General features: G+C 34.1%; 1 protein-coding gene and 1 long non-coding RNA gene across 3 annotated transcripts in view; both read left to right on the top strand.

Moving 5' to 3' along the window:
- Positions 1 to 27840, top strand: part of LOC136815883 (dnaJ homolog subfamily C member 17-like) — a 52059-nt gene that overhangs the window by 19768 nt on the left and 4451 nt on the right. The window contains exons 5-9 of one of the 2 annotated variants that reach the window (XM_067072409.1): positions 23360 to 23488; positions 23817 to 23894; positions 24111 to 24191; positions 24608 to 24727; positions 25241 to 25433. In XM_067072409.1, coding sequence (XP_066928510.1) covers positions 23360 to 23488; positions 23817 to 23894; positions 24111 to 24191; positions 24608 to 24727; positions 25241 to 25411 — 579 coding nt within the window. In that variant the 3' untranslated portion in view covers positions 25412 to 25433. Of the gene's footprint in view, positions 1 to 23359; positions 23489 to 23816; positions 23895 to 24110; positions 24192 to 24607; positions 24728 to 25240; positions 26181 to 27840 lie in introns of those variants that run through there. The other variant, XM_067072362.1, reaches the window with a different exon arrangement.
- On the top strand, positions 4068 to 6006 carry LOC136816254 (uncharacterized). Its single transcript, XR_010847905.1, has 5 exons — positions 4068 to 4475; positions 4760 to 4859; positions 5088 to 5286; positions 5495 to 5616; positions 5824 to 6006. It is a non-coding gene; the product is annotated as an uncharacterized lncRNA (long non-coding RNA).

Raw genomic sequence — 27840 nt, 5'->3', positions numbered from 1 at the left:
AACGAACAATACTGTCACTGAGAAAAGAAGTATTAAGTAAAGTAAAGACATATATAAATGAAAATCTTAATCCAAGTAAAAGAAATTTTTTTAACCCAGATGCTGAAAATTTCAGTCCTGTTCCAACCATAGATGAAATACTTAATGAATTAGATATTCCCAAGAATGATTATGAATATGCTCTGTCAGTATCTGAAGATGATGATTTTCACCTATATTTGAAGCGTGATTCAAATGCGTGTTTTGTAAACAATTATTTTACTGAGGGTCTGAAAGCTTGGCAAGCAAATCTGGATATTCAACCAGTATTTAATTATTACAAGGCTGTTACTTACATGTGTGCATATCTGTCGAAAACTGAAGATGAAGTGTCTCATGCTATGAACCAAGCTGTTCAAGAAGCATTTGAAAACGATTTAGATAAATATCAGCAAATGAAATCTATTGCGCATGCTTATGTTTCAAAACGGGAAGTATCGGTGCAAGAAGCTGTATATCTTAGCATGCCTGAATTATGGCTAAGAAAAGTATTTCCAGGTGTAACTTTTGCAAACACCAATGTACCAGAGAAAAGATTTAGAATGTGCCTTAGTGAAAATGAAATAAGTGAGCTTCCTGAAGATAGTACCTCGATATTCAAAAAGAATATGCTAGACCGATATTGTGATAGACCAACCAACAACTATGCTAATGGAATTTATGTGTCTGTTTCAAAAATGTGTTATGCTGAATTTTTGAGGTTTTATAGTATCAAGTATGTAGATAATAAAGAAAATGATTGCCAGCCCAATGAACTTGTAGATGATCTAGTTGAATCAAATCATCCAACAAATGGGTACCCAAATATTGTTCCACTCTTGTCCAGTCGAGATAAACTAAAATGTCGTAAAGTTCCATTAGTACTCCGTCTTCATGAGCCAAATAGAAACAAGCACCCCGAAGATTATGCTCATCATCTGTTAATGTTATATTATCCTTTTCGTAATGAAAATGAGTTACTCTCTCAGGAACACAATTCTTACACACAGAAACTATGTGAACCAGGTGTTGTAGAAATGATTGAAAGGAACAGAGCTTTGATCCAACCATATTCTGGTTTAGTAGATGATGCATTAGTAAGGTTTAGAACTGACATCACGCTCAACATGAATGACTTTGAACAGCAGGAAAATGATGAAACAAATGCTGAGCTTGAAAGTAATACTGCAAATAATAATGATGAATCAGATGATGAAGCTAATGAAGACACAGTACCATTTAGGGCAGCAATACCAATGGAATCTATTTTGCTTCCTGATAATGAAATAAATACTCGTATAAGATCTCTTAATCCTCAACAGAGAGAAGTTTTTGATGTAATACACAAATGGGGAAGAAATTTTGTAAAAAACCTGTCTTCTAAAGATCCTAAAATTGTAGAGCCATTCCATATTTTCTTAACCGGTGGCGGAGGCGTGGGAAAAAGCCATTTACTTACAACAATTTATCACTCATTGTCTAAACTTTTAATGTACAGAGGAGGAGAACCTACTAAACAAAGGATTCTTGTGCTTGCCCCAACAGGTGTAGCAGCGATCAATGTCAATGGAACCACAATTCACACTGGTTTGATTATTCCTACAAAAAAGCTATTTCCCTTGAATGCTATGTCAAAACAAAATTTGCAAAAAAAACTTGCTTGCGTTGAGATTATAATGATAGATGAAATTTCCATGGTACCTAGTCGCTTATTTCGAAATATTGATTCAAGGTTACGTGAAATATTCAGTTCTGATAAACCTTTTGGTGGAAAATCGGTCTTACTTTGTGGTGATTTGTATCAACTCCCACCAATTTATAGAGATCCAATTTACAAAGCTGATTGTTCATCTATGCAAAGTATTGTCGGATTTGAATTATGGAGAAGTTTCCAAATGGCAGAATTGACTGAGGTCATGAGACAGAGAGATGATATAGATTTTGTAGATCTATTAAATCAAGTACGTTTAGGTGAACTTGATGAAGAAAAAGAAGAACTTTTAAAATCTAGATTCATTACAAAAGACAGTCCAGATTACCCTGCTAATATAACTCATATTTATGCAGAAAATAAGCCAGTAGATTTATACAATTTGCAAATGCTTGAAAAATTACCGACTGAAAAGCATCTAATTTCTGCACAAGATGAGGTACCAAAAAATCTGACAAGAAGTGATTTGAATTTTATTGAAAATGCTAAAGCAAGAGATACAGGTGGTTTAGCTCGTATTATTGAAATGAAAGTAGGTGCTCGTGTTTTGATATCAAAAAATATTGACATTGCTGATAGATTAGTCAATGGACAAGTTGGAACAGTTATGAGGTTCAAATTTGATTGCAATAATAAAATATCTGGTTTATATGTAAAACTTGATGATGTCACTGCAGGTAAAAAAGGATCCAATTTGGATAGTGTATGTAGAGAAAACAATTGGACTTTGATCGAAAGAGCAGAATCTACCTTTGCGACTAGAAAAAATAAGCAAAAGTCACCTATGGTTAGAAGAACTCAATTTCCACTGATACTATCGTATGCATGTACTAGTCACAAAGTCCAAGGGCTAACACTTCAATCAGCAGTCGTAAGCTTTGAGTTATTTGGTCAAAGATATTTCAATGAAGGTCAAATGTATGTTAATTTGTCAAGGGTAACTGACATAAACGGACTATTCTTAATTGGTGAATATAGTAGAAATGCTATCAGAGTCAACACTGAAGCAGGGCTTGAATATGAACGTTTGAGAAGAAGTTGTTGTTTGCAAAAGGTTCAAACTTTTTCATCTGTTTCTACCTCTCCCAAGTATTTAAATATCTCCCTTCTTAATATTCGCTCGATGCATAAACATGCTGTTGACCTAAAAAAATCTGAAAATTTAATGAACAGTGACTTGTTATGCCTTACTGAAACTCAGCTATCACCTACAAGTGATACTAGTGGAATTGATCAAACATTAAATAGTTATAATATTGAGTATAACAACAATTCAATTAATCGTTTTCAAAACACTGCATGTTGCACAAATTCTTCAATTCAAATTTTAGAGTGTAATAAAGCAGCAGGTTACACATTGATAAAGTTCAAAAAAGAGACGTTTAGTAGTCAACCTATTAGCCTTTTAATCTTGTACAGACCACCTAATTCTTCAAGAAACACTTTTCGTGAAGAACTATTGCAACTGACAAGTTATGATGATGTAGACATTATTGTGGGAGATTTCAATATTGATGCACTAGATCCAACAAATCAAGACCTAAACGAAATACTTTCTTCATTCAAAATGATAGTGAATGAACCAACTCATCTTGCTGGTGGCCTTCTGGACCATGTTTATATAAAAACAAGTTTTATTAGCCAGAGAGAAGTGAATTGCTTTATAAAGGATATTTATTTCTCCGACCATGATGGAGTTTGTTTCACTATTGTGAGTGATTCTTAAATTGTTTGAACTGCTTGGACTGCTTGAACTGCTTGATATGGGGGGGGGGTTTACAGTTTGGAGGGTGGGATACATAAGGGATACAAAATTCTTCAAGAGCAAAGTTTCTAATATTCATTATAAAGTCGATTCAGTACATTTATAAATAAATAAATCACAGCTTATTCTGATGAATTTTGAATCCCTTACGTATCTATCTTAGAAAAAAAATCAAAACTGACAATAAGGAATTTGTTTTAAAAAGGTTTTTAGTGCCTTAAAAGGAAAGAAACTTTCTTGTAAATTTTAATCTTTTGGATGGTTATGAATTTCTTTAAAACGTCACTTGTCACTTTTGAGTGGACACGATACTAGTTGCAAAAGACATTTTCATCAGTCACATAATTTTTTATAATTTTATGTACAGTATTTAAAAAATTTGGATTTTAAGAATTTTTTTTATCTATTTAAAAAATTTGGATTTTAAGAATTTTTTTTATCTATTTAGAAAATTTGGATTTTTAGAATTTTTTTTATCAAATTGGAATATTAATTTTGTACATTTTTTATATATTTATAGTGCATTTTTTAGTTAAAAATTGAATTATGATATGCATTAACTTTTTAATTTTTTTTGAAAATCCTTTTACACTTTTTATAGTATTTTTTTAATCAACTCATCAATTTATACAGAATTTAGAGTTACAAAATTAACAAAATGAACAATACAAATAAAAACCCTGGACTAAAACTATATGTTGGACTGGACTGGAATATTATTTGCGTGTTAATCGTTCTGCTGTAACTAAAATTATATGTTTGGCTGGAGAAAATATATGGGTATTTGTATGATATGATGCTGGTAATTTGTTAATGGTTTTGTTGTAGTATTAATTCCTGTTACGTAATAGTGTTGGTAGAATGAGGCAACCTAAAAGTAAAGATACAAATTTTTGATTCATTGGCAACTTGGAAAAAACATTGATTTCACACCACCAAATTCAGAAACTCTATATGCTACAAAAGTCACAAAAACAAGAGGTTAGTAAGACTTGATAAATTTTGAGAGAATACTACTCGAGCAGACTCGAGTAATATACTTCAAAGTCACAGTTTATGATTCTCTGCTTAAAAAAATTGACAAATAGGTATATTCTTAACAATGGTTGGTATTTTTACAGACAATTGGTATAAAATCTATTGAAGGGGTTACCAATTTCCGAAAAGAAGTAATTTATGACACGTTTTCTCTGAAAAGAAAATACAAATAAATACATCGAGATGTTTAGTGCGTTTTAATTTTATATTTTACTCTGTTATTTTAGATATCAATCAACGATCAATTGTCATTTGGCTATCATGATTCGTAAACAATTGTCACTGTGTTACTCCGAACTCAGAGTCGATGCTACAAAGTACATTCAGGTAATTTAATTAAACCTTACAAAACATTTAAAAACCTGAAGGCTTTTCTATTTTCTTACATAAGAAACTGTCACATTTCAAATCAACATTTTACAAAATCTACAAAAAATGAACATTCAAATCTATTATCTATTGACAAAAAATATTATGGACAGAATGTATATATGATTGAATTTGGTGTTGAAATGAAAATGTTGGTAATTTGTTGATTGTTTATTGTTGTTTTAGTATCTGGTGTTACATGTTTTTAGTGTCGAAAAATTCCATGGCTTTGCATCGTTTGTGCTTGGTATACCGTCACGTTCCTGTATTTGATGTTGTTTGGTACAATATAATCGATCATTTCACTCATCATGGCTTGGTACTTTTAAACCATCGGCTCGTTTCTCGACACCTGAATACTGTAATAAGTTCATAAAAGTGATAGGTAAGCTAAGGTCTCTTTTTTGTCCATCTAAAAGGTTAACGCTGACACTTTCACATGCATTTATAGGTATATTTTACAAAGCAATCTTTTTGCAGTACGCAATTAATCGTGAATGATCTAAGTTTTAAAAAGTGAAACGACTTTGTTCATATTATTGTCATTATTTACCTGTGTATGGGACTTTAATATCTTCATTGTTTTGTTGCAGATATACTATGCAGAGATCAATCAGTAACCAAATATCATGATTCTTTATCAACGACGAAAATATTGCTTCCCTCTAACACCATCCAATAGTTTGAATGTCGACACTACAAAAATCGAATTAAGGTACTATAAGCCTCCAAAATGACCTACATTAAAAGTTTGCACAGTGGTCAATTGATATTTTGATGAATGCGAGTATTAATGTCAAAAAAGTGAGAATCTACTGAAATGATTACTTCATACATTCTACCTATCAATAAATTCAACTCTTGTTTTTAATTTGGAGAAAACATTATAAAAAAATATCTTGTAATTTTCTTTTTTCTCCAGAAATTCAATCGTCGACAATCAATTTTCAAAGTTTCTTCGCCACTGTTTATGCTGATATGATTGGAAATATATACACGTTAACGTATCCTAAGCACTCTCTATCACGTTTCACGATTAGATTGACCGATGCATTTTTAAAAGTTTTTCGTCATGACCATTCGTTATTGGAGTATTATGCTGTTATGTTTTTTGGTTCATTATACCTATCTTGTTTCAATTTGCCTTGTTAATCGAAATACTGCTGCTGGAATTAATGAAGTTGGAATTGGACAATAATGATACTGTAGACTTTATTTTAACTAATGAGAGTATTGTAAATTTTTAATGTCTTACAAAAGAAGTGATTTTTGTACAATAGTAATTTTGTTAATATTTATAAACAACTACATGATTATCTAAAACAACATTGTTCAAATCTTTTTTTATAAATTGAAAATTGAAATTGTTTCAAAGCTCGTTAATCGACTCTATTGTGGCAAAACTTGATTTTGGCACCCACTTTGCCTAAGCCACCTTCAAGAATAGTTGTATCGTTACTCTTAGGTGCCAAATAACGTAGATACTAAACACCGAAACGAATGAAAAACAACTGGAAACACACGAGTGGAAACGAGTCCCCGTAAAGATAAATTGGCATTCGGGTTCTAATGGTGATCGGTGCCATATACTTGATCCCTGATGGACCTTTACGCTTTGGCGAAAATATTGTAAAAATGTTGTTTGGATAAAAAAATCTTTCGTCACTTTTTGCTCTCACCGAAAACAATATTGCTTTCCCACTAAAAATCGCTAAAACTAATTTTATTTAGTCCCCTAATCGTCCCTGAAATCGTTTTGCATTGCTCTTTCACGAAATTAAATTTACGCGAACAAACAATGAACAGCAAAAAGTTTAAAAGAGACAATTTTATATAAAGTGAAAAGCACTAACAGCACACTCATGGGATTTTGAATTTATCGAAACGAGTTGTTGCAATAAACAGACTGTACCTTTATAATCATAAAGGTTGGCGAGTCCAGTCAAACACAGATTTGATCTGCAGCGTCACGCTTCACCTTGCCTCAATAGTTAAGTCAAATTGAAACAAAGCATTGCTACATTGCATTAAGTACCTAATCCTAACAGCAAAATTTTGAAACAGCAAACGCATTAAAAAATGTCACACTAACTCATGTACAGTTCCTTCATATCTTTCTGGAAAGTCGCATTCAATTCCTAAAAAGCTTCTTCGAGCAAATCCAACTAGGCATCAAGGCTGACCTTCCAGCCTCGGCTGGTTTATTATTGATTAATCAACAGGTCAAAAAGTGAAGCACTGGAATTTTCGGAGTTACCGATACTGTCCGGTTATTCATCTCACATGTAGCTTGTGATAATTTCATTTCAACTTTTGATAGTATGATAAAGTAACCTTAATTATAATATATAATAGACATTAGATCTACCAAAAAGAATAAACAGCTTTATATAGATGTTGAAAACTTTAGTGCATGAAAAATATTAAATAAGGACATGTTTTTTAATTCTTACCAAAATGACATTTTAAAAAATTCAAAATTTTGAAAAAAGCAATTTAGGGGTTCTTAATTAAAAAAGTGATTTGTTATGATCACGGGACCTCAAAAATACTTTTTTCGAAATTCTAAACCGTTGTAGTGACCCGATATGAGCTATTTTTTAGCATTTGACACTATATTCTAAATTGCTAATTTTGTGCATATGAGCATGAACTTTCTTAATCTGACTGAAAAAATTGGTAATTGGATAGGTATTTTGAATGCAAATTGTTAAAGAGCCCAGATTTTTCCGTTCTATGGCCCTGTTTTGAGCTGGTAATTAGCAACCCTATTTGAAAGAAAAGCTAATAATTTGCTCTAATTAAGGACCTTGGAACTTCAAAAGTGGTATATTTGAGTTTTCTACACACATGCTAAAAGACTATGAAGATAAAACCAAGAATAAAAACCTCATATGGTTAAAAAAGAGCAAAAAATTAGCTTTGTGGAAAAAATGCTAAATAATTGCTCATTTTGGGTCCATAACACAGTAGTTTTATTCTAAATTTATTAGAAGTTAGTTCCTGTAAACATTATAGAATAGAATTTTTCACTTAACAAAATGTATGAAATTATAAATGTTTCCAAATTTAATGACTAAAATAAGATATCATAGTTTCCAGAATTCGAAAATCGACTTAAGCTAAATTCTTGCTCGAAATTAGGCCTTGTAATGACTCTATAATCATAAATTTAGCTTTTTATCAATAATTAAGGGTTGAATAAACATAATTGATCAAAATTAAAAGCCATACTGCATTTATTTTTAGCACAGTGAGAGGTTTTCAAAAAGCAACAACCAGTGCTAATTGTCTGCTCACAATTAGGCCCTACAACCATTTTAGATGCTAATCCATACGGGAAATTATTTATAAAAGGTGTATGGATGTCCCTGCAAAATTTCAGCTGCATAGCATTAGAACTGATAGAGTTATGTAGAGTTGAAGTTCAATGCTAATTTTTTGCTCATGCTAAAATGCTAAGTTTTAGCTCATTTTTTGGCCGCACTTTGAAATAGGATAACTTTAAGTAGAATTAGAATTGGAACTAGATTTTTCAGTATGTTGTTCTTTGACTATTTAAGATAACAGCTATTATAAGATTGTAACATACAACTGGATACAAAAGCCGTATAAGGTTTTTTCCCAAAATGTCCATTTTGGTAAGAATTAAAAAACATGTCCATAACAAATCCAAAGGCAAAAACAAGTAGTTTATTCAAGTTATTTATTTAAGTTGTTTATTTTGACTTCTGCATTTTTGAAGATACCTGCATCAATGTCTTCAATGATGTTCTCATGGTTGCAAATTTTGCCTTCGAAACTCTTGATCATTCGATACAAAATCAATGCTTTTCTAAATTCTTCATTTTTCTCCCAATGTTCAGCAAGCATTAAAGTTTCACGAAATAAATTCCCGGTGTATTTTTGGTTATCTATTTCTGGTGATACTTCAGTTTGTAAATACTCTCTTGCTTCTTCGACTTTGTTTTGGTCAATCAAACGACAATAAATTAACAGTTTCACCCGACTTGGACGACAAAATACATAAGGTGAAAGCACAGAAAGATAGAATTCGAGCGTTGCGACTATGTGTTCACTAGTGGTAGTCCCCGTAGTAGTACACTGCAAGATGATCATTTTGCAAAAAGCATCCAAATCATTATGTGTGCAGTCTGGTTTAAGCCATTTCTTGAAATAGCCTTTACTCTGTTCAAGCAAATTGACATCATAAAGAGCTCGGCCAATGTCACGAAATGAGTCATACGAACTTGATAAATCCAAAGATTCGATAATATCAAGACCTTCTTCGACTTTTTCTTTCAAGATCATACAGCAGGCAATTTGAACCTTGCTATTGGTTCCATATAAATTATTATCATCTAACTCTGGTATTTTGAAGAGTAATTCCAACGCTTTATCATACTCTCCTAACTCTTTGTAACAAATGCTTGCCAAAAAGGTTTCTATTGATGTTGACATTTTTTTCTTCATACATTCCAAAGCTTTCTTCCAATGTCCATTTCCTATTAAAACCAATTCCTTAAATCTATGGTTGATTTTTTTATGACTTTGTGGTGAAAGAACTTCACGATAGGCGCACAGGGAATCCAATAAACGATCTTTAGCCAACGATGATGGAACATTGATAAGAATCCTCACTTCCAAACTGCCCAGTGCTGACAGCATATATTGAGCTTGTTCGTTTTCAATACACATGTTAGGCAGAAGATTCAGCTCAATAAGATAAGGCACTGGATGAGATTGATCATTTTCCTTAAAATTATAAATATATCTTGAAATATAAAACTTGTCGACTGAGTTGACCATTGCCATCATAAATTCAACGAGAAAGAAATCATCGGATAAGAATTGCAGCAAAGTATCCCGATAACACGGTTGCTTATAAATGAACATGATTTGATTATACCAAAGAAGTTTTTCTTCATTACGATCATGTTGAATCGTAAGGTTTTTCCCTGCCATTGCAATAAGCTTTTGAATAGCATGTCTTTTCCGATTTTCCTGTATTATATAAATTTTGATGGCCTCTTGGTACAAAGAATGAATAGTCAAATAATTCACTTTTTTATGACTAAACTCAACGATCCTTTCTTTTCTTTCAACAATGGAATAGTTAGTCAAAATTTGTTTGACTTTGTTATATTCTCTCTTCCGTTCGTAACATCTTTCAAGAAACTCTTCTTTCATGCAAGTACCGTCTAGAATACCGGCAACCGATAAAAGTTCAATGGCTTCTGGATTGTCTTTCTCAATTCTCTTGATTGTTTTTGAGAAAGAAGCCAGTACTGAAGTGTTGATTCCCAAGCCAAGAGCAACCCTTTGAGACAAAACATCACCTTTATCTTCTTGGAGATCTGTAAGGTATTCAGCCACAGACATTCCAGTTTGATGCATTGTTGCCACCGCATGTTGAAGCCCTAATGGATGACATTCTAATTCGTCTGTCAGTTTCGTTATAGCCTGGATGTTAGGTGTGGGTAGATGGTCTTTTAAAAACTGGATTGCTATTGGTTGAGCCCAGTTCTCCAATGGAACGACTTCAAATCCTTGTCCCCAATGTTTTATTTGTGTTGTGATGACTTTGTGTTGAGAGAGGTCCAAGTAATCGAACAATTGGTCAACATCGGTGCAGTTATCGTAAATGTAAAGCACTCTTTCATTCGTAAAGTATGTCTTCAGAAGGTTCACAATGATTTTGACGTTGGTTTTGTCGTGAAATTGGAGGATAGAGGCGATGTTCGTGAATGTGTCTTCGATGTTATCGACATTAACCCAAATCACGTGATCGTAATTAGTTTTATTGATGACGTAATATTGTTTTGCAAGTTCACTTTTACCGACACCTGGGATACCAGAAATCACCACATTAGATTTGTTGTTAACATTCAGATGTTGATAAATTTCGCCTAATTCGTTTTGTCTCCCGATAAAGTTTTGGTTTGCTGGTGGAAGGTCATATTCAAAAGACGGTAACAAGTCATTCAGTTTGTTTTGAGGACATCCTAAAGCCAGTAATGGTTTTTCCAGGTATCTAAAGGACTTTCGATATTCTAATGTCAAAATGGGTACTGGACCATGCTGCATTCGATTTCTTTCGAGTTTCAATCGAAGAGCATTTGCAATGTCATCAATATCATTGACATCTGGTTCATTATCCCAACCATTGGAAGGTGCCTTGTGACCACATAATGTTCGTATCAAAAGAAAAAGCAAAGTGATATCAAATTGTGTTGGATCTGTTTGCTGAGATGGTGGAAAGACTAGATCGTATTGGTCGTTTTTCAACACTCCTCTCTTTTTCAATTTATCCAATTTATTCTTGTGTTTGGTCTGTGACAATTCTTGATACAATGCCATTGGATTTATTGAAAACCTTTTGTGAAATAAATTACGTAAACATATTGTAGATTTCTCACGTAAGGTTCGCTGTTTGAAACCGTTCTTCTGTTGTTGTGTCGGATATTTTGTTTGTAATCCAATATTCGCTGAAGCCATTTTCGTTTCAGATTTAACTTTCAGGTCACCATCTTGACCTCCTTGAGAACGTTTGTATCTGAATTATTTTCTTTAAGTACATAAGTAACATAAGCAGGATATCAGTTCATTATAATTATGATATCTGAAGCATTGATCGATCCTTTAGTTTACTAGATCTTATCACATTACTGCTAAAAACTGCTACTTCTTAAAAGAAGTTTTTACTAAAGAAGTTATAGGTTCAGACAAAATATATCACCCACTTTTTTCTCTTATTGCATCTGTTTATTCAGGTTTATTTCTTAATTCATGTTTCCCAGCAACGATATAAAGGAATAACAAAGGGGTCGTTGCGCGGGCCTTTTCCATTTTTTCCCTATGATCGCTATAATAGAAAGTGAAGCTTAGCATATCGCCCCAGTCTTTTTTTCCGTTTCTCAGCAAACCGACAATTTTACGACTTATTTTCTAATTCGTAGACTCAACGAAAATAACCTTTTATATTATTTTACTTCTTCTTCTTTTCTTTTTATATACCTAGTATATAAAATAAAGTATGGTCGTCTAGACAACAAGAGTACGAAAAAGAAATTTGTAAACATAGACAAACTAACATAACACCAAGTTAACAAAAATAAGTACTATACAGTATGTGGCCCCCAAAACGTCGATCAAATTTAAAATTTCTCTGAAATCTATTAGAGGAAAAGACGTTTTACAAAAATTTTTGCTGCATTAAAAACTTTAACATCTCTACTTTATTTCCCAGAAGTTCTTTTTCAAAATTTTCAATTTCAACAATATTTCAATCGCTGAAAGATAGGTAGCTTTTTTCAAATGGCCCCCAAAACGGAGGTTTGCGATTTTAGCGATTTCTCGAGATATCTTTAAGATATGAATACAAAATTTTGACCATAGTTTTGAAATGTGATTTAGAGGGTTTTGGGCATAAATTTGTTTGATAAAATTTTTACAGTATACCCCTGGTTGTCAAAACGCACGTTTGGGGCCCCCAAAACGTCGGTGTAGTTAAAATCAAATTATGAAGCCCAGAGGTAATAGGGGGAGAAACTATGAACATATTTGTATTTTCCCTTAAATTTGCGACCCGATGGATGTAAAATTTATGATTTTTATAAAATATTTCAAGATTTTTGATATTGCAAAGTCCAAACTGAAAATTTAGAAATTTTCATAATGACAATTTTGATTGAACAACGTCTTAATCAAGTTTCTGAAAACCAATCTCTTTTGAAAATAGTTCCATTCATGTATGGAATATGCTGTGAAAGTTTTAGAAAAACAGCTTAACTGAAACTGAAAATATTAAGCTTTAATAGTATTTTTCTCCTACATTTTGCAAAAAAAATGACAGATTTTGCCGTATTTGCTGATTCAGCGAAAGTTTTTATATATAATGTTAATTTTTTGTTATAAACTATCAAGTCAAGCTGGTAGGAACGGAATTTCAAGATTTTTGCTGTTACCCATGTTTAGAATTTTCGGTTTTATCAATGCTGATTCTAGGACCCAAAATACTGGTTGACCTTAAAGATGCTATATATATTTACCCATCCTCTAAAGTCACAGATGTATCTGCATTTTCTGAAAGGCATTAGGTGTAGAAAGTTTCCTATACCCTATTTTAATAACTTATTTTCACTATCCAGGGAGCTATAGTGAATTATATGCTAATTTTATCTAATTTTGTTGTTGAAATATTTCCTTTAGACGCAAATATGTTATTTTGAAGCCTGTTGAAGCTGCCTTAAACCATCCAATCCAACCAACCAACCAATTCAATTCAATTCAATTCAAAAGCATTCTCATTTTTTAAATATGACCATCATTCTTTCAAAATAAATAAAAATCGTCTAATTCTGATAAATCTACAGGTCAGAATCCTCATTTTAATGACGACCTACGTTATAGGGGCCGTCTCCGTTTTGGGGGCCATATACTGTAGTGATTCAAAAAGGGCAGGTGAATGAGAAAATCTGAAAGAAATCTATCGACGTGTGACTAATCTCGATATTCTTTCCGCCGTTATACTAAGTATCACTTGACAAAAAGCGCCGAAGGAATAAATATAAATTCATTTATTTTCTAATTCGTAAACTCAAACGAAAATAACCTTATTTATTATTTCACTTCTTTTTCTTTTCTCTTGATATACCTAATATATAAAACATAGTATGGTCGTCTAGATAACCTGTAACTTGTCACAGAGAGAGAGGTACGTGTGTATCAGAGGCCCATCCCTAAGGAAACTTTCAAAAGACATTTTCATCTTCTTGAACATATCTATTTTTCACACCAGTGGTTTTCCACCTGCCATGTTTCTGAAAAAGCCTATCATTAACTCCCTGGTTAGCAGCTTCTGTAGCTCCACCCCTCCTTAGGCCGTGGAGTCCAAAAGGTTTTTCATCGAGATATATTCTCTTGATATAAGACAAGACAACGGACCTACTCTTGTCTCCCGAATAGACGTCCCCCTGCTAATTGTTAAGAGAAAAAAATCCATCCCCCCGCTCTTATTAAGACCCCCCCCCGCTATTTCATTACAGTGAAGATACACCTTAAATTTGTTAAGATTTTCCTTTTTGTTGGTATTGGTTCTTATTTTACGTGTTCCTTTATTAAAATTTATTTTTTGTTGTTAAAATTGATATCAGTTAAAAAAAATTCTGTTTTCAAATTACCTCCCCCCCCCTCTTATTCCATCCCCCTGCTTATTAGATTTTAGAAAATTTTCTTACCCCCCCCCTGCTTATTCGGACCCCGCCTCCCGTCTATTCGGGAGACAAGAGTAGCCTTTATTCTTTCTCTATTTATGAATACCCTTTTTCTTAAAGAAAGATGTTGCACGGGATAGATACGCTTGCAGTGTCAGTGAATCTTTGTAGTGTCTTGCTGGACAACTTAACTGTCCAACTTGACAATAAACACCCAGGTATCTTCACGATGTGGATCAGTTTTCGATTTTTCTATGAATATTTTCATATATGTCTCAAATTAGAAAATTAGATTCGAAACCTCGTCATACTGTAGAAAACCAGTGTATGATAAAATGATAACGGCAAAGTTCCTCAGATCAACTAGGCTAGCCTGATCTCCCTTGACCAATTGAAAGATCTTGCGAATATCATCTGACTGGTGATTGGTTCTTTCTTCGACTTTTTCCTATGGCAGATCCTTTTTACTTCGAAGCGACATTATGGAAATGTTTCACGGCGTAGAAAAACGGCTTCTTGGAAAGATACGTCCAGGGTTTGATACGTCTAACTAGATAAAACTGATGATAAATAAAACGAAGTAAAAGTCTTTAGCTGGATAAGGTTGGATCTCTTCAAAAGTCGCACACCATCTTTCCAATCTTTTGAAGTAGCAGCTATATTTGTATATACTCTCCGCACGAGCGTTCGTCAGGATATCTCCGATTCCAGTGGCAAGCTCTTTAAGCTGTGGATCATCAACGCGAGAAGATAGGTCTTGGGCAACTTGTGCTAAAAGAATTGTTGAAATAAATTGATGAAATTACAATTATGCCATAAATGGGGTATTTTCGACTTTATGCTATGACAGCCAAGCTGCCATAATGACCCAGTCACTTAACTCTTGCCTCGGTTGATACCACTAAACAAGCCCTTGCCTCATTCTACCTCTGAGGTGTAGAAAATACATGATAAATAATAATTTTTAGCCCCAGTTGATACTACTAATTTACCCTTGCCTCGTCCTACATCTGGGGTGTAGAGAATTCCATGATGATGGAGCTTATCGATTGTGGTAAATTGATGGAAAAATTAAATAGAAAACGCTGGATGAAGTAATGCTGTGTATGTCGAAAAAACTTTGTAAGAAACCATGTAACCTGTCAAGAAATAACTTACTGAACTTAACTGGGAACAATAATCATGTTCAACATGCTATTGATTTAACATTGAAATTTAACAAGAATTTCTCATGGGTAAATGAGTACACGTTTTTTTCTTTATTAGAACCCAGTTTATAAGAACATTTAGGCTGAAATTCGTCGAAAAATTAAGAACATCGTAAGAACATGCCCAGCCTCAGTTTGGAAAAAATGACAAGAAACTACAATTTTTTCCTCTTTTCAAGCAGTTTTAACCAAACTTAGTGATGGATTTTCTAAAATCGAGAGTCAAATATTGTGCAAATTTTACCAACTTTAAGTGCTCTTTATTTTGCATGATGTTGTCGATTTAAAGTAGTCCGAAAAATTAAGAACGCGTTTAAGAACATTTTAGGCTGAAAATTGCTAAAAAAAATAAGCACATCCAGGCTCAGCCAAATTTTAGGTGTTCTAATAAAAAAAAAACGTGTACTCAACAATTTTGGTTTACTGTCTCAAAAATGAACAAATAAAAACTTTTTATTTATTAAACTTTTTTTATTAATGCAATCCTAGAAATTATGACTTCTCGAGATGTTTTAAAAAGAAAAACTCAGATTGAAAATATGAAAATTAACAGTGCTAGTTTTAATACAACAAGACACATAAAGTTAATGTGGATTTGCCAACACTTTTGATAACAAACAAAGTTTAGGATTATTTTTCTGAAAGATTTTATTTTATCTACAGTTAACTCAAAGAAAACAGATAAATTAAAGATAAATTTCAGTACAATTAGTAATTTTGTATTCCCAAATAAAATATAATACTAAAAGTGCAGCTAATTCATAATTGATCATTTATAAAGATACTTTCAAAATGCAATTATTGATTAAAAGGTTTTATTTTTACATAAGTGTTTCCGTTTCATATCAGACACATATTTCATATCAGGACAGTGTCTTGCTATTGTTATATTATGCTGATATAAGCAAAAATTGTTTTTCTTTTCCTCATTCTGACCAATTTTGCTCCACTTCCGTGTCAATTCAATGTGAAAAGACTTGAGAATCAAAGTTGAAGAACAACCATCTTATTCAAAAACAAAACCTTTAACTATCAGGTCAAAAAGTAAAGCTACCGAATTTTCGGAGTCCCGATGCTATTTGTTTTATTTCATCTCATATCCCCCGCTTATTTATTTCTAAAATGTTTTCAGCTATTAAAAGCTGAACTGGTTTAATTAGCCTGGTTTTAGTCTATAATTACCTTGTTATTGGGTTTTTAGAGGTACAATTTCGGACCCTCCGGTAATCAGGTCTCCCCGTTTATTATAATTTGAAGAAATTTCGGAACCCGTCCTTTTATTCAGACCCTCTACTATTTGGAATCTTATAGAATATTTGAAAAACATGATAGAATGAGCAAGTTGGTAGCTGCTGAAAACTTAGATTTAGTGCATGGAAAAATATTAAACAACGAATCAAAAAGCAATAGCAAGTAACAGATTGTTTATTTTGATTTCTGCATTTTTAAAAATATCTGCATCAACGTCTTCAATGATGTTCTCATGGTTACAAATTTTGCCTTCGAAACTTTTAATCATTCGATACAAAATCAATGCTTTTCTAAATTCTTCATTTTTCTCCCAATATTCAGCAAGCATTAAAGTTTCACGAAATAAATTCCCGGTGTATACTTGGTTATCTATTTCTGGTGATACTTCAGTTTGTAAATACTCCCTCGCTTCTTCGACTTTGTTTTGGTCAATCAAATGACAATAAATTAACAGTTTCGCCCGACTTGGACGACAAAATACATAAGGTGAAAGCACAGAAAGATCTAATTTGAGCAATGCAATTATCAGTTCATTAGTGGTAGTTCCCGTAGTAGTACTCTGCAAGATGATCATTTTGCAAAAAGCATCCAGATCATAATGGTCGCAGCGTGGTTTAAGCCATTTCTTGAAATAGCCTTTACTCTGTTCAAGCAAATTGACGTCATAAAGAGCTCGGCCAATGTCACGTAATGATTTATACGAACTTGATAAATCCATTGATTCGATAACTTCAAGACCTTCTTTGACTTTTCCTTTCAAGATCATACAGCAGGCAATTTGAACCTTGCTATTGGTTCCATATGTAGTATTATCATCATACTCTGGTATTTTGAAGAGTAATTCCAATGCTTTATCATACTCCCTCAACTCTTTGTAACAAATGCTTGCCAAAAATGTTTCTCTTGATGTTGACATTTTTTTCTTAATATATTCCAAAGCTTTCTGCCAATGCTCATTGTCCATCAAAACTATTTCATTAAAGCTATGGTTGCTTTTTGTTGAAAAAAATTCACGATTTCTGTACAGCAAATCCAATAAACTGTATTTAGCCTTTGATGATCGAACATGGATAAGAATCCTCATTTCCAAACTGTCCAGTGCTGACAGTATATATTGAGCTTGTTCGTTATCCACAAGCTTCTCATGCAGAAAATACAGTTCGATAAGATAAGGCACTGGATGAGATTGATCATTTTTCTTGAAATTATAAATATATCTTGAAATATAAAACCTGTCTTTTGAAAAAACCTGGAGCATTCTCATCATAATTTCAACGACAAAGAAATCATCGGATAAGATTTGCAGCAAAGTATCCCGATAACACGGTTGCTTATAAATGAACATGATTTGATTGTACCAAAGAAGTTTTTCTTCATTACAATCATGTTGAATCGTAAGGTTTTTCCCTGCCATTGCAATAAGCTTTTGGATAGTATGTCTTTTCCGATTTTTCTGTATTATATAAATTTTGATAGCCTCTTGGTACAACGAATGAATAGTCAAATAATTCACTTTTTTGTGACTGAACTCGACGATCCTTTCGTTTCTTTCAACGATGGAATAGTTAGTCAAAATTAGTTTGACCTTGTTATATTCTCTCTTCCGTTTATAACATCTTTCAAGAAACTCTTCTTTCATGCAAGTACCGTCTAGAATACCGACAACCGATAGAAGTTCAATGGCTTCTGGATTGTCTTTCTCTATTCTCTTGATAGTTTTTAAGAAAGAAGCCAGTACTGAAGTGTTAATTCCCAAGCCAAGAGCAACCCTTTGAGACAAAACATCACCTTTATCTTCTTGGAGATCTGTAAGGTATTCAGCCACAGACATTCCAGTTTGACGCATTGTTGCCACCGCATGTTGAAGCCCTAATGGATGACATTCTAATTCGTCTGTCAGTTTCCTTATATCCTGGATGTTAGGTGTGGGTAGATGGTCTTTTAAAAACTGGATTGCCATTGGTTGAGCCCAGTTCTCCAATGGAACGACTTCAAATCCTTGTCCCCAATGTTTTATTTGTGTTGTGACGATATTGTGTTGAGAGAGGTCCAAGTAATTGGTCAATTGATCAATATCAGTGCAGTTATCGTAAATGTAAAGCACTCTTTCATTCGTAAAGTATGTCTTCAGAAGGTTCACAATGATTTTGACGTTGGTTTTGTCGTGAAATCGGAGGATAGATGCGATGTTCGTGAATGTGTCTTCGATGTTATCGACATTAACCCAAATCACGTGATCGTAATTAGTTTTATTGATGACGTAATATTGTTTTGCAAGTTCACTTTTACCGACACCTGGGATACCAGAAATTACCACATTAGATTTGTTGTTAACATTCAAATGTTTATAAATTTCACCCAATTTGTTTTGTCTCCCGATAAAGTTTTTGTTTGCTGGTGGAAGGTCATATTCAAATAATGGTAACAAGTCATTCAGTTCGTTTTGTGGACAACCTAAAGCCAGTAATGTTTTTTCCAGGTATCTAAAGGACTTTCGATATTCTACTGTCGAAATGGATAATTGACCATGCTGCATTCGATTCCTTTCGAGTTTTAATCGAAGAGCATTTGCAATGTCATCAATATCGTTGACATCTGGTTCTTTATCCCAACCGTTGGAAGGTACCTTGTGACCACATAATGTTCGTATCAAAAGAAAAAGCAAAGTGATATCGAATTGTGTTGAATCTGTTTGCTGAGATTGTGGAAAGACTTGATCGTACTGGTCGTTTTTCAGTACTCCTTTCTTTTTCAATTTATCCAACTCTTTCTTGTGTTTTGTCTGTGACAACTCTTGATACAATGTCACAGGATTTCTTGAAAACTTTTGATGAAATAAATTATGTAAACATGTTGTAGATTTCTCGCGTAAGAGTTGTTGTTTGAAACCGTTCTTCTGTTGTTGTGTCGGATATTTTGTTTGTAATCCAATATTCGCTGAAGCCATTTTCGTTTTAGATTTACTTTCAGGTCAGTTATTAAGTTCAGACAAAATGTATCACCCACCTTTTCTCTTCCTGCATATATTCATTTCTTAATCGACTTAATCCGTGTTTATCTCAGCAACCATATAATAGGTTGAATATAATTCGTTCTTCATATAAATTTATACGAAGAATGACTATTTGAGCGTTTATAAATAATTCAAACATTCTCATTTCATCTAAAGTATGATAATTCAATAGTTGAATATATTTTATGTCTTAACATAACCTCAAAATAAATTCTGATCTCATCGCGCAAGACACACACTGTATTTGACCTAAAAATAGGGGAAAGTTGGCAATTTACAGTTGAAAATGCCCGGGGGGGGCACTGACCTTGACGACCGACGGGGACGTGCCGCTGGAGTTTCAAAAGTCGATCTTGTCAGAAATGAAATTTGATGAAAAATAGACCCTGTGACCCTGTCAGAAGAAAAATTCGATGAAAAACCTACCCTGTCAGATTCTATGTTAAAAACCTACTCTTTATACACGTTTTTCGCATTTTTTGTAAAGTATAACGTGATATCAACATTTCCAGGCTAAAAAACTACAGCATTGCATAAACATTAAACCTCAATACCTGGAAAACCGACCAAAAGAATCGACGACGAGAGTTATGAAATTACAAAGTAAACATATCTTTAATATTATTCAAAATCATCACTCTCTACTTCCACAAAATGTGTTTCAAAGCTCATAGATGTACAAGAACAAATAGAACGCTAAAGTTTCAAAAAATGTAATAATGAACGTAGATAAGTTTCAGATATCTGTTTCCAGGATTACCGTAGGATCACATAAGATTCCGATTCCCGCTCTAGCATTACGAGCTCTTTTCCGGGATCATTCCACTAGTTTTCCCGGGCATACCGGCAGAAAAAGTGAATAATTAATCCAAGCTGGCAAATCATAAAACGCAAAAAAAGAAGTATTGTTTTGATTATTTTTATAATCGGCCAACTTGTTTCATTGTTTTTAACTAGTCGGAACTAACTATCATCTGTTTTCAAGTGGCAAGTGGAATGTTATAGCAGGAATCGGAATCTTATGTGATCCTACGGTAAGGTTCTCAAAATCAGAACTGATGAAGTCTAGGTTTGAAAGGACTATTTTGCAAGCATAAGCTTTAAAACGACGATTTTACAAAGAGGACGAGAGGATGTCAATGAGACTAATAAAGAAGAGTCGAGAGTATTGTTCTGTTCTACAGCTGTTCTAAGCCTACAGCGGAATGTCTCAACGATATGGGAAGAAACAAAACATAACAGTTGAAATAAAAAATCTGAATCAAAATCTGGAAACAACGTTGTTAGTACCACTATTTAGCTGAACATTTATTCTAAATAGTTCCATAGAGGTATCTTTGAAATTAGCCTCGATCCCTTTAAGAGGGCGCAATGGTGGGCGTGTGGTGCGAGACAACAGCAGCAAAGCGCCTGTGTTGGCCGTGCGATAATTAATTTCAAAAAGCTGTTTGCCCCTCGCAGGGGTCTGCTCACCGCCGCGTCAAAACGATTTGCAAAAGAATTCTACATGCAAAAACAGACCCTGTCAGACACACATCATGAAATTGCGCCCCTGTCAGATCAGGATTTTGCAATTTTAGATACCCTGTCAGTAATTCTGCAACACTGAAAAAGGTACCCTGACCAGCGGCACGTCCCCGTACCTATTTTGGCCTAAGTGCCCTCCCCCCGGGTGAAAATGCTTGCTTCAAATGGTATTTCATGTTTAGTTTCCACATTCAATAATCGTGATATTCTTAGCACATTCTTAATTTTTTGACAAGTACGTTCGTAAAAAAAGCGTGTATTTACCTATGAAAGCTTTGGTATTACTGTAACTTTGGTGGTGGTCATTCTTTTAAGAACTATTTTATTTATCGAAAGGAATTTTCGCAAATCGTCTGCGCTGCAAAATTTCTTAAGATTTGAGTGGAGTTCCACAAGGAAGTGTACTTGGTCCACTACTTTTTGTTTTGTACATCAATGATTTACCAGAGGCTACGAAAGCAGAAATGTTCCTGTTTGCTGACGATACAAAACTGGTGGAAGAAATTAACAACACCGAAGATGCGCTCAGGCTACAGGAAGACATTGATGCCATGGAAAAATGGTCAAAGGACTGACTTTTAGAATTTCATCCGAACAAGTGTCATGTTTTAACACTGGGTAAATTTTGGAACATCAAATATGCCCATCCCTATACCATAGCAGGATCTGTTCTAGAACATGTTGACCAAGAAAAAGATCTAGGAGTGATAATCGATAGTGACCTGACCTTTGAAGCCCATATATTCAGTAAAATCAAGAAAGCTAACTCTATCGTTGGCTTGATTAGCAGGAGCTTCGAATTTCTCTCACCAGATATGTTTCGAACGCTTTTCATTGCATTTGTCAGACCCCATTTGGAATATGCACATGTAGTATGGTCTCCAAGGCTAATCAAACATATCAATGCAATCGAGGGCGTCCAACGAAGAGCTACAAGGCTAGTTAGTTGCTATAGAAACTACTCATACGAAGATCGGCTACGACTCATCAATCTACCTAGCCTAAAGACCAGGCGGCAAGTTGGTGATATGGTGGAAGTTTTCAAGAACCTCCACATTTATGACGAGTCTATAAGATCAGAGAAATTTACTCCTCGAACACGACCACGACGGCAGCACGACTACGAGCTTCAAAGGAACTTTGCTAATGACGGTATGAGAGGCTACCAAAGTAACTCTCTTTTTTACAGAAGTGTAAAACCTTGGAATGATCTAGAAGAAGTTATTGTTGAAGCACCATCCTTACAAGTCTTCAAAGAGCGTTTGATAAAAGAATGGGAGAAAAAACTTTATAAAATGTAAAATCATAAGTTCTGTTTCATAGAGGTCTATAGACCTGCGAAATATATTGCTATAAAAAAAAAAAAAAAAAAAAAAAAAAAAGATCCCCATGTTTCTTAGTCTAATCAGTTAGAGCTCATTCTCTGCACTAGCTGTAATCATTTAAACAGTAGTTTGGATGGTTGCAGGGAACCAGAGGGCTCCAGTGGCGATATTTTTTTTGGGGGGGAGGGTTGCCTTTGTGGGAAAGTCCGCTGAGGATGCCCTCGATTGCCAATTTCTTCACCCCTATCTTTCGCAAAACGGATTTTAAGGCACAATAGAGCACAAATTATCATAAAATTTCCCTTAGCTTGCATTATTATACTAAAATCTTTCCAGATTTTTTCCCTTGCTGCTTTTTAGAATCACCCCTCGAGGGAACTTGTTGAATACCGAACATGATAGTCCTCCCTCTCGGACGGGAATTTGATACACGATACGCACTCCTTATATCAAAATCAATTTCGTAGATGCGCGCAGCCTAACTGTGAGGGGGGAGGGGGAGTGGCCCAGCTGGGTCTACTAATATAGGCTTCAAGATTTATTCAAACTACATGTGGGGACTAAACCATAGATTTATAAAGCCAGAAGGGCTAGATGTCGTACTTTGGCTGAAAAGGTTGCCGAGGTTAGGTACGAAATCCTAGTACCTAGTTTACGTGATATTACAATAGAATTTCAGCGCTTAGAAGTTTCGCATATTTTCGAAAACAATAGCAGCAATATTTTTTGCGATATTTATTTATTTTTCTTTGAAAAGCTAAAAGCACGACATAAAGAAATCTGTGGACTGAACCCCTATTAGCATAAGTTATATCACTTTAAGCTCCTAGATTCTGGGGGTCACCTAAACACAGGTTTTCGCTGTCCTAGACATGACTTCGTTTTAAATCATATTCCATACTTCTTTTTACTTTTTCAGATCAAACGTTTACGAGAAGAAGGTTCACGACTTCTAAAAGAACAACAAGAAATCATCGAAAAACAGCTGAAAGAAGATGCAAAAAACAAAGCGACGACAACAAATGAAGATCTCTTACCCAAACTCAAGGTATTGGAAACAGCAACTCAATGTTATTTGCCAGGGCCATTTCAACCTCGCTCCCTACGTATTATCAGCTTTTTGAGGTTCACTGATTGCGCCAGATAAAATTCTCTGTTTTACGAGCTTAGGATCTGAGGATCCAAAAGCTTATGAATGGTCCGACTAGGCTAAGAATATAGCGAATATATCCCTCTCAAATCGAAATATCCGGTTTCTAAAATTGTCATTCTTGCCCGAATTATGAATTTAGAAAAACGTTAAAATGCCCAAAATTGTAATAATATATTTCGGCACTTATTGTAGACTGAAATTCTTCATTGTTCTCTTTGTGCAGGTGAAATGGAAAGCGAAGAAAACTGACCATGATAATGGTGGATATGACGAAAATATCCTCAAAGAAATATTTCAACAGGTTTGAAGATTATAGTTGCTGTCTCTTGAAACATACGCGCGCTGTGCATTTTGGGATCGTTGCTGTTCAAAACACATAAATTAACAGTCAAACAAAATCTTAACTAACGTAGTTGGGCTCATTTGTTGTTTTCCTAGAGTAAAGTGTATCTACATGTGCATGACCTTATCAAAAAGGTTTTTTGAATTTTACATTCCCTCTTTTGATATGTTTTAGTTTGGCGTTGTAACTGCAGTGGTCATTTCAGTCAAAAAGAATGGACTAGCAATTATCGAATATGCTAAACCTTCACACGCGGTAAGCATAATCACCAGAAAATCCTACCTAGATTTTTTAAAGGTTTTGTTTTTAAATAAGAGTGATATCGTTTGCTTACTCATCAATTTTAATTCACAAGCTTTTCACGTTGAATTGACACGGATGTGGAGCAAGATTGATCATAAAGAGGGAAAAAACAAATTTTTTATATCAGCATAATGTAACAATAGGCAGACACTGTCCTGGTATGAAATATGTGCCTGATATGAGACGGAAACACTTATGTAAAAAGAAACCTTTAATGTTTTGTCACCCTTGATATGTTACTTTTATAACAATAATTCCATGACAAATGATCAGTTAGTGAGACGTTTTCTTTCGAAAAAGGAAGAATGCACGTCAAACTTTCGAGAAAGAGTATTACTAACATCAGTTCGCATTATTTCAATTTTTAGAGAGTGGCAATAGAGTTTGCAAAAGGTCTGGAAGACAACCCGTTGACTGTTGTGACATGGCTTGTTGAACCGTCAGCCTCACAAGAAACTCCCTGTGAAGAAAAAGTAGCGGATAAAAAGGTAGATGAAGCAACTGCTACTGTTTTAATGAAAACCGAAAGGAAAAAGGAAAGTCCAGTGTTCAAAAGTAGATGCTATAGACCCACGAGGAACACTTTTGGTGATTTCTAATGCTTAAGCGATGAGACTCCAAGACTGGCTGAACATGAAGCTTATGATGAAATGATTGAATAGTGCCATCGTGGCAAGTATCCTAAATTTGCCGAAGATTCCAAACTTCTTTCTTTGCAAATTTTATCTGCATTAATTACGTTTACTCAAATTTACACTTTATTTTTTTACAAGCATGTAACCGTCCTAGGCCTGAGCCCTGTAATCAACCAAACTATCTCATAAAAGAAAAAGCTTTTTAGATAATCTAGCTGCCGAAAACGATAGCCCTTGGCCCGATAAGCATAAATACGGTATAATATTAGAGATGGTTATTAGCAATTAAATCAGAAGCCCGAAATTGGGGTTGCTTACAAAATGAAAAATGCGTATTTTCTCAATTATTAAATTTCACATCCTTAGGAAACTACTATACCTGAACCACAACAACCATTGGAACCACAACGGGTACTCAACCCGTCTTACGAAGAAGATTTCGAAGCCATGGTATTGAAACGTATGAAGCAAGCGGAAGAACGGAAAAGGTTGAACCAAGAATTACAAGATGAAGAGGCTTTCACGTCCGCAACTTGAATGATGAAAGATCTCATTCAAGGTACATACTGAATCAGTTGAAAAAAGTCGTATTTCCATATGATATTATAAGTGGTAGGTTTTTCTAAGTAACCATAATTGGAATGGTATTAAAAGAGCTAGTCAAGAATTATACATTGACCCTTGTACTTTTATAAATCATACGAATAATAATCGCCAGGTCGTTATAACTCATTGCGAATGAAGACAGTGAAAATGGAAATATGGAAAATGTCAAGGAATATGATATCTATCTACTAACTAGACTATGCTATAGTCTAAGACGAGTTTCATCTATAAGAGGAACAAACGTGAAGACGGGAATTTTTTACGGGAGTAGCTGTTGTCTTAGACTATATCAATTCGGTAGAAAAGCGGAAATTTTGGATTTTGGTTAGCGGTGTGATCGGCCGGCCCGGTTCGAACAAATGTAAACAAACAGTCGGGCCTGGCCGGTAATTGCCGCCACCAATTCTTGCTGCTAATACAGATGGACCCGACTGGAAAATGATTCCAAAACATAGCGACAGAAAGTTAATCTGTAGGTGTGGAAATTATTTGTGCAATTCTTTAGCATTTTTTGAGTCTAGCCTCCTATTAGTTAGTACTTTATTTTGTAACTTCTTTGCAACAAGGTGTTTTATGTAAATGGTTTGTTTTGAATTTATTTTTAACAAGCAGAACTCAGATTCAAGCAAGTACATATATCATACTTTTTTCAAGAAAGCTATAAAAGAGAGAAGAAGAGGTAAAGCATTTTTCTCTTTTATTTTTATTTTGAAAGACTCATCTTTTCGGGGTTTTCGTAATGCAAACTTGCATCTACCAGGTTTATCTACAGTGTATGTGGTATATGTTTTGTCTAATTGCTCTAGGAAAATTTTATGAAGAGTGGTATTTTTCAAATCACAAACAGCTTTTTTACAAATTAGCATTTATTTTTCTTTATGAATTTTTTTTTAATTTTCATAAAAGGCATAATTGTTGGTTTTGATTTTTTGTCTACAGATATAGTTCAGGCAAGCCAATATAATTTGTCGTTTTTTTACAGACCGCAAGCTTTAGGTAAATTTTAAGTTTGGTCGTGGTGTGCCTGTAAAACAACAAATCAAATTGGTCCCACCTTATAGTGCTACCAAAACCAAGTCCAACACAGGAAAAATTCAATATAAATCATTCCATGACTTTTTAGTGAATTCACGGTGAAAAGCCGCAATTAATAATTCAAGATGAAAAGGTGAAATTTCACTGTGAATTGTCAAATTGCAGCTTTTCACTGTGAATTCACTAAAAAGTCAAGGTGAATTTTATTAATTTTTTTCCTGTGCCAGTTGTCATATACTGATATAATTTTGATAGCTATTAAAAATATGAAAGTTTCAAAATAATCTTGGTAGTTTCAAAATAGTGAAAAACTATACAAGTAGGTGCTAAAACTTTTTATTTTTAGAAAGGTGTTTATAAACCTTTCCAATGATGTTGACACCAACTTGAATTGTGGACAAAAAAGCAACCATTCCTAGCAAGATGGCCATTAAGAAAGACTTTTGTTTATTTATCTTCATATGAACTGCTATATGGGGAGTTTCTAAACATCGACCAGAAATGGCGACCACGACCAGCGACCACGACCGGCGACCAGCTAAATTTGGGTTATCGAGTTTTTCCTCTTTCTCCACCTTAGAGTCTTTCTCCTATGATCATTTATTTATCGAACTGAAGAGTAAAAACTCACCCCTGTCTCTTCTACAGTAATTATAAAGCCACGTGCAAAACGTGTAGAACAGCCATTTTAACGCTCTTGGAGCTTGAATGGGGTGTCAATTTCTATCTTTTTGTATTTTCGGCATCAAATTAATTAGTGGCAATTTTTTTGCTGAAATTCATTTAGGAAGCTTTATATTTGATCATCAGATCATTATTTTGTCAAAATAAGTCATTTTGACAATGCAAGGACAATAGAATAATTGATGAGATTGATATCTCTAAAACTGCCCTTCCCAGCTTTTGCCTACTGACAATATCTATTCATACTAAAGACATCTCATTCAGCATAATTAAAATATTTGGTGTAATAAAGTTTACAGGTATCACACTTAATTGCCCTGTCGATATTTTTGTCAAAAAGTGTCACTTTGTCTAGAAAATGACTGGTAATGTCAAAGGTCACTTTTAGTATTCTAAGCTAGAGTAATTCTCAGCCACGTGCTCAGTGGTTCATTTGAAAGCCACATCAGGACTCGATTTGGATGTTCTCTACGGTGGAGAGAGCAGATAAACTCGATAACCCAAATTTATCTGGTCGCCGGTCGTGGTCGCTGGTCGTGGTCGCCATTTCTGGTCGATGTTTAGAAACTCCCTGCTATATGTCTGTATGTTAATAGTTGCTATTTTGCCCTTCTGTATTCAATATGGGCATTTACTGTATA

The sequence above is a fragment of the Clytia hemisphaerica genome, unplaced genomic scaffold (assembly GCF_902728285.1).
Source record: "Clytia hemisphaerica strain Z4C2 unplaced genomic scaffold, Clytia hemisphaerica genome assembly, whole genome shotgun sequence".
Lineage (NCBI taxonomy): Eukaryota > Metazoa > Cnidaria > Hydrozoa > Leptothecata > Clytiidae > Clytia > Clytia hemisphaerica.
The sequence above is the reverse complement of the archived record's forward strand: the minus strand, read 5'-3'. Positions and strand labels throughout refer to the sequence as shown.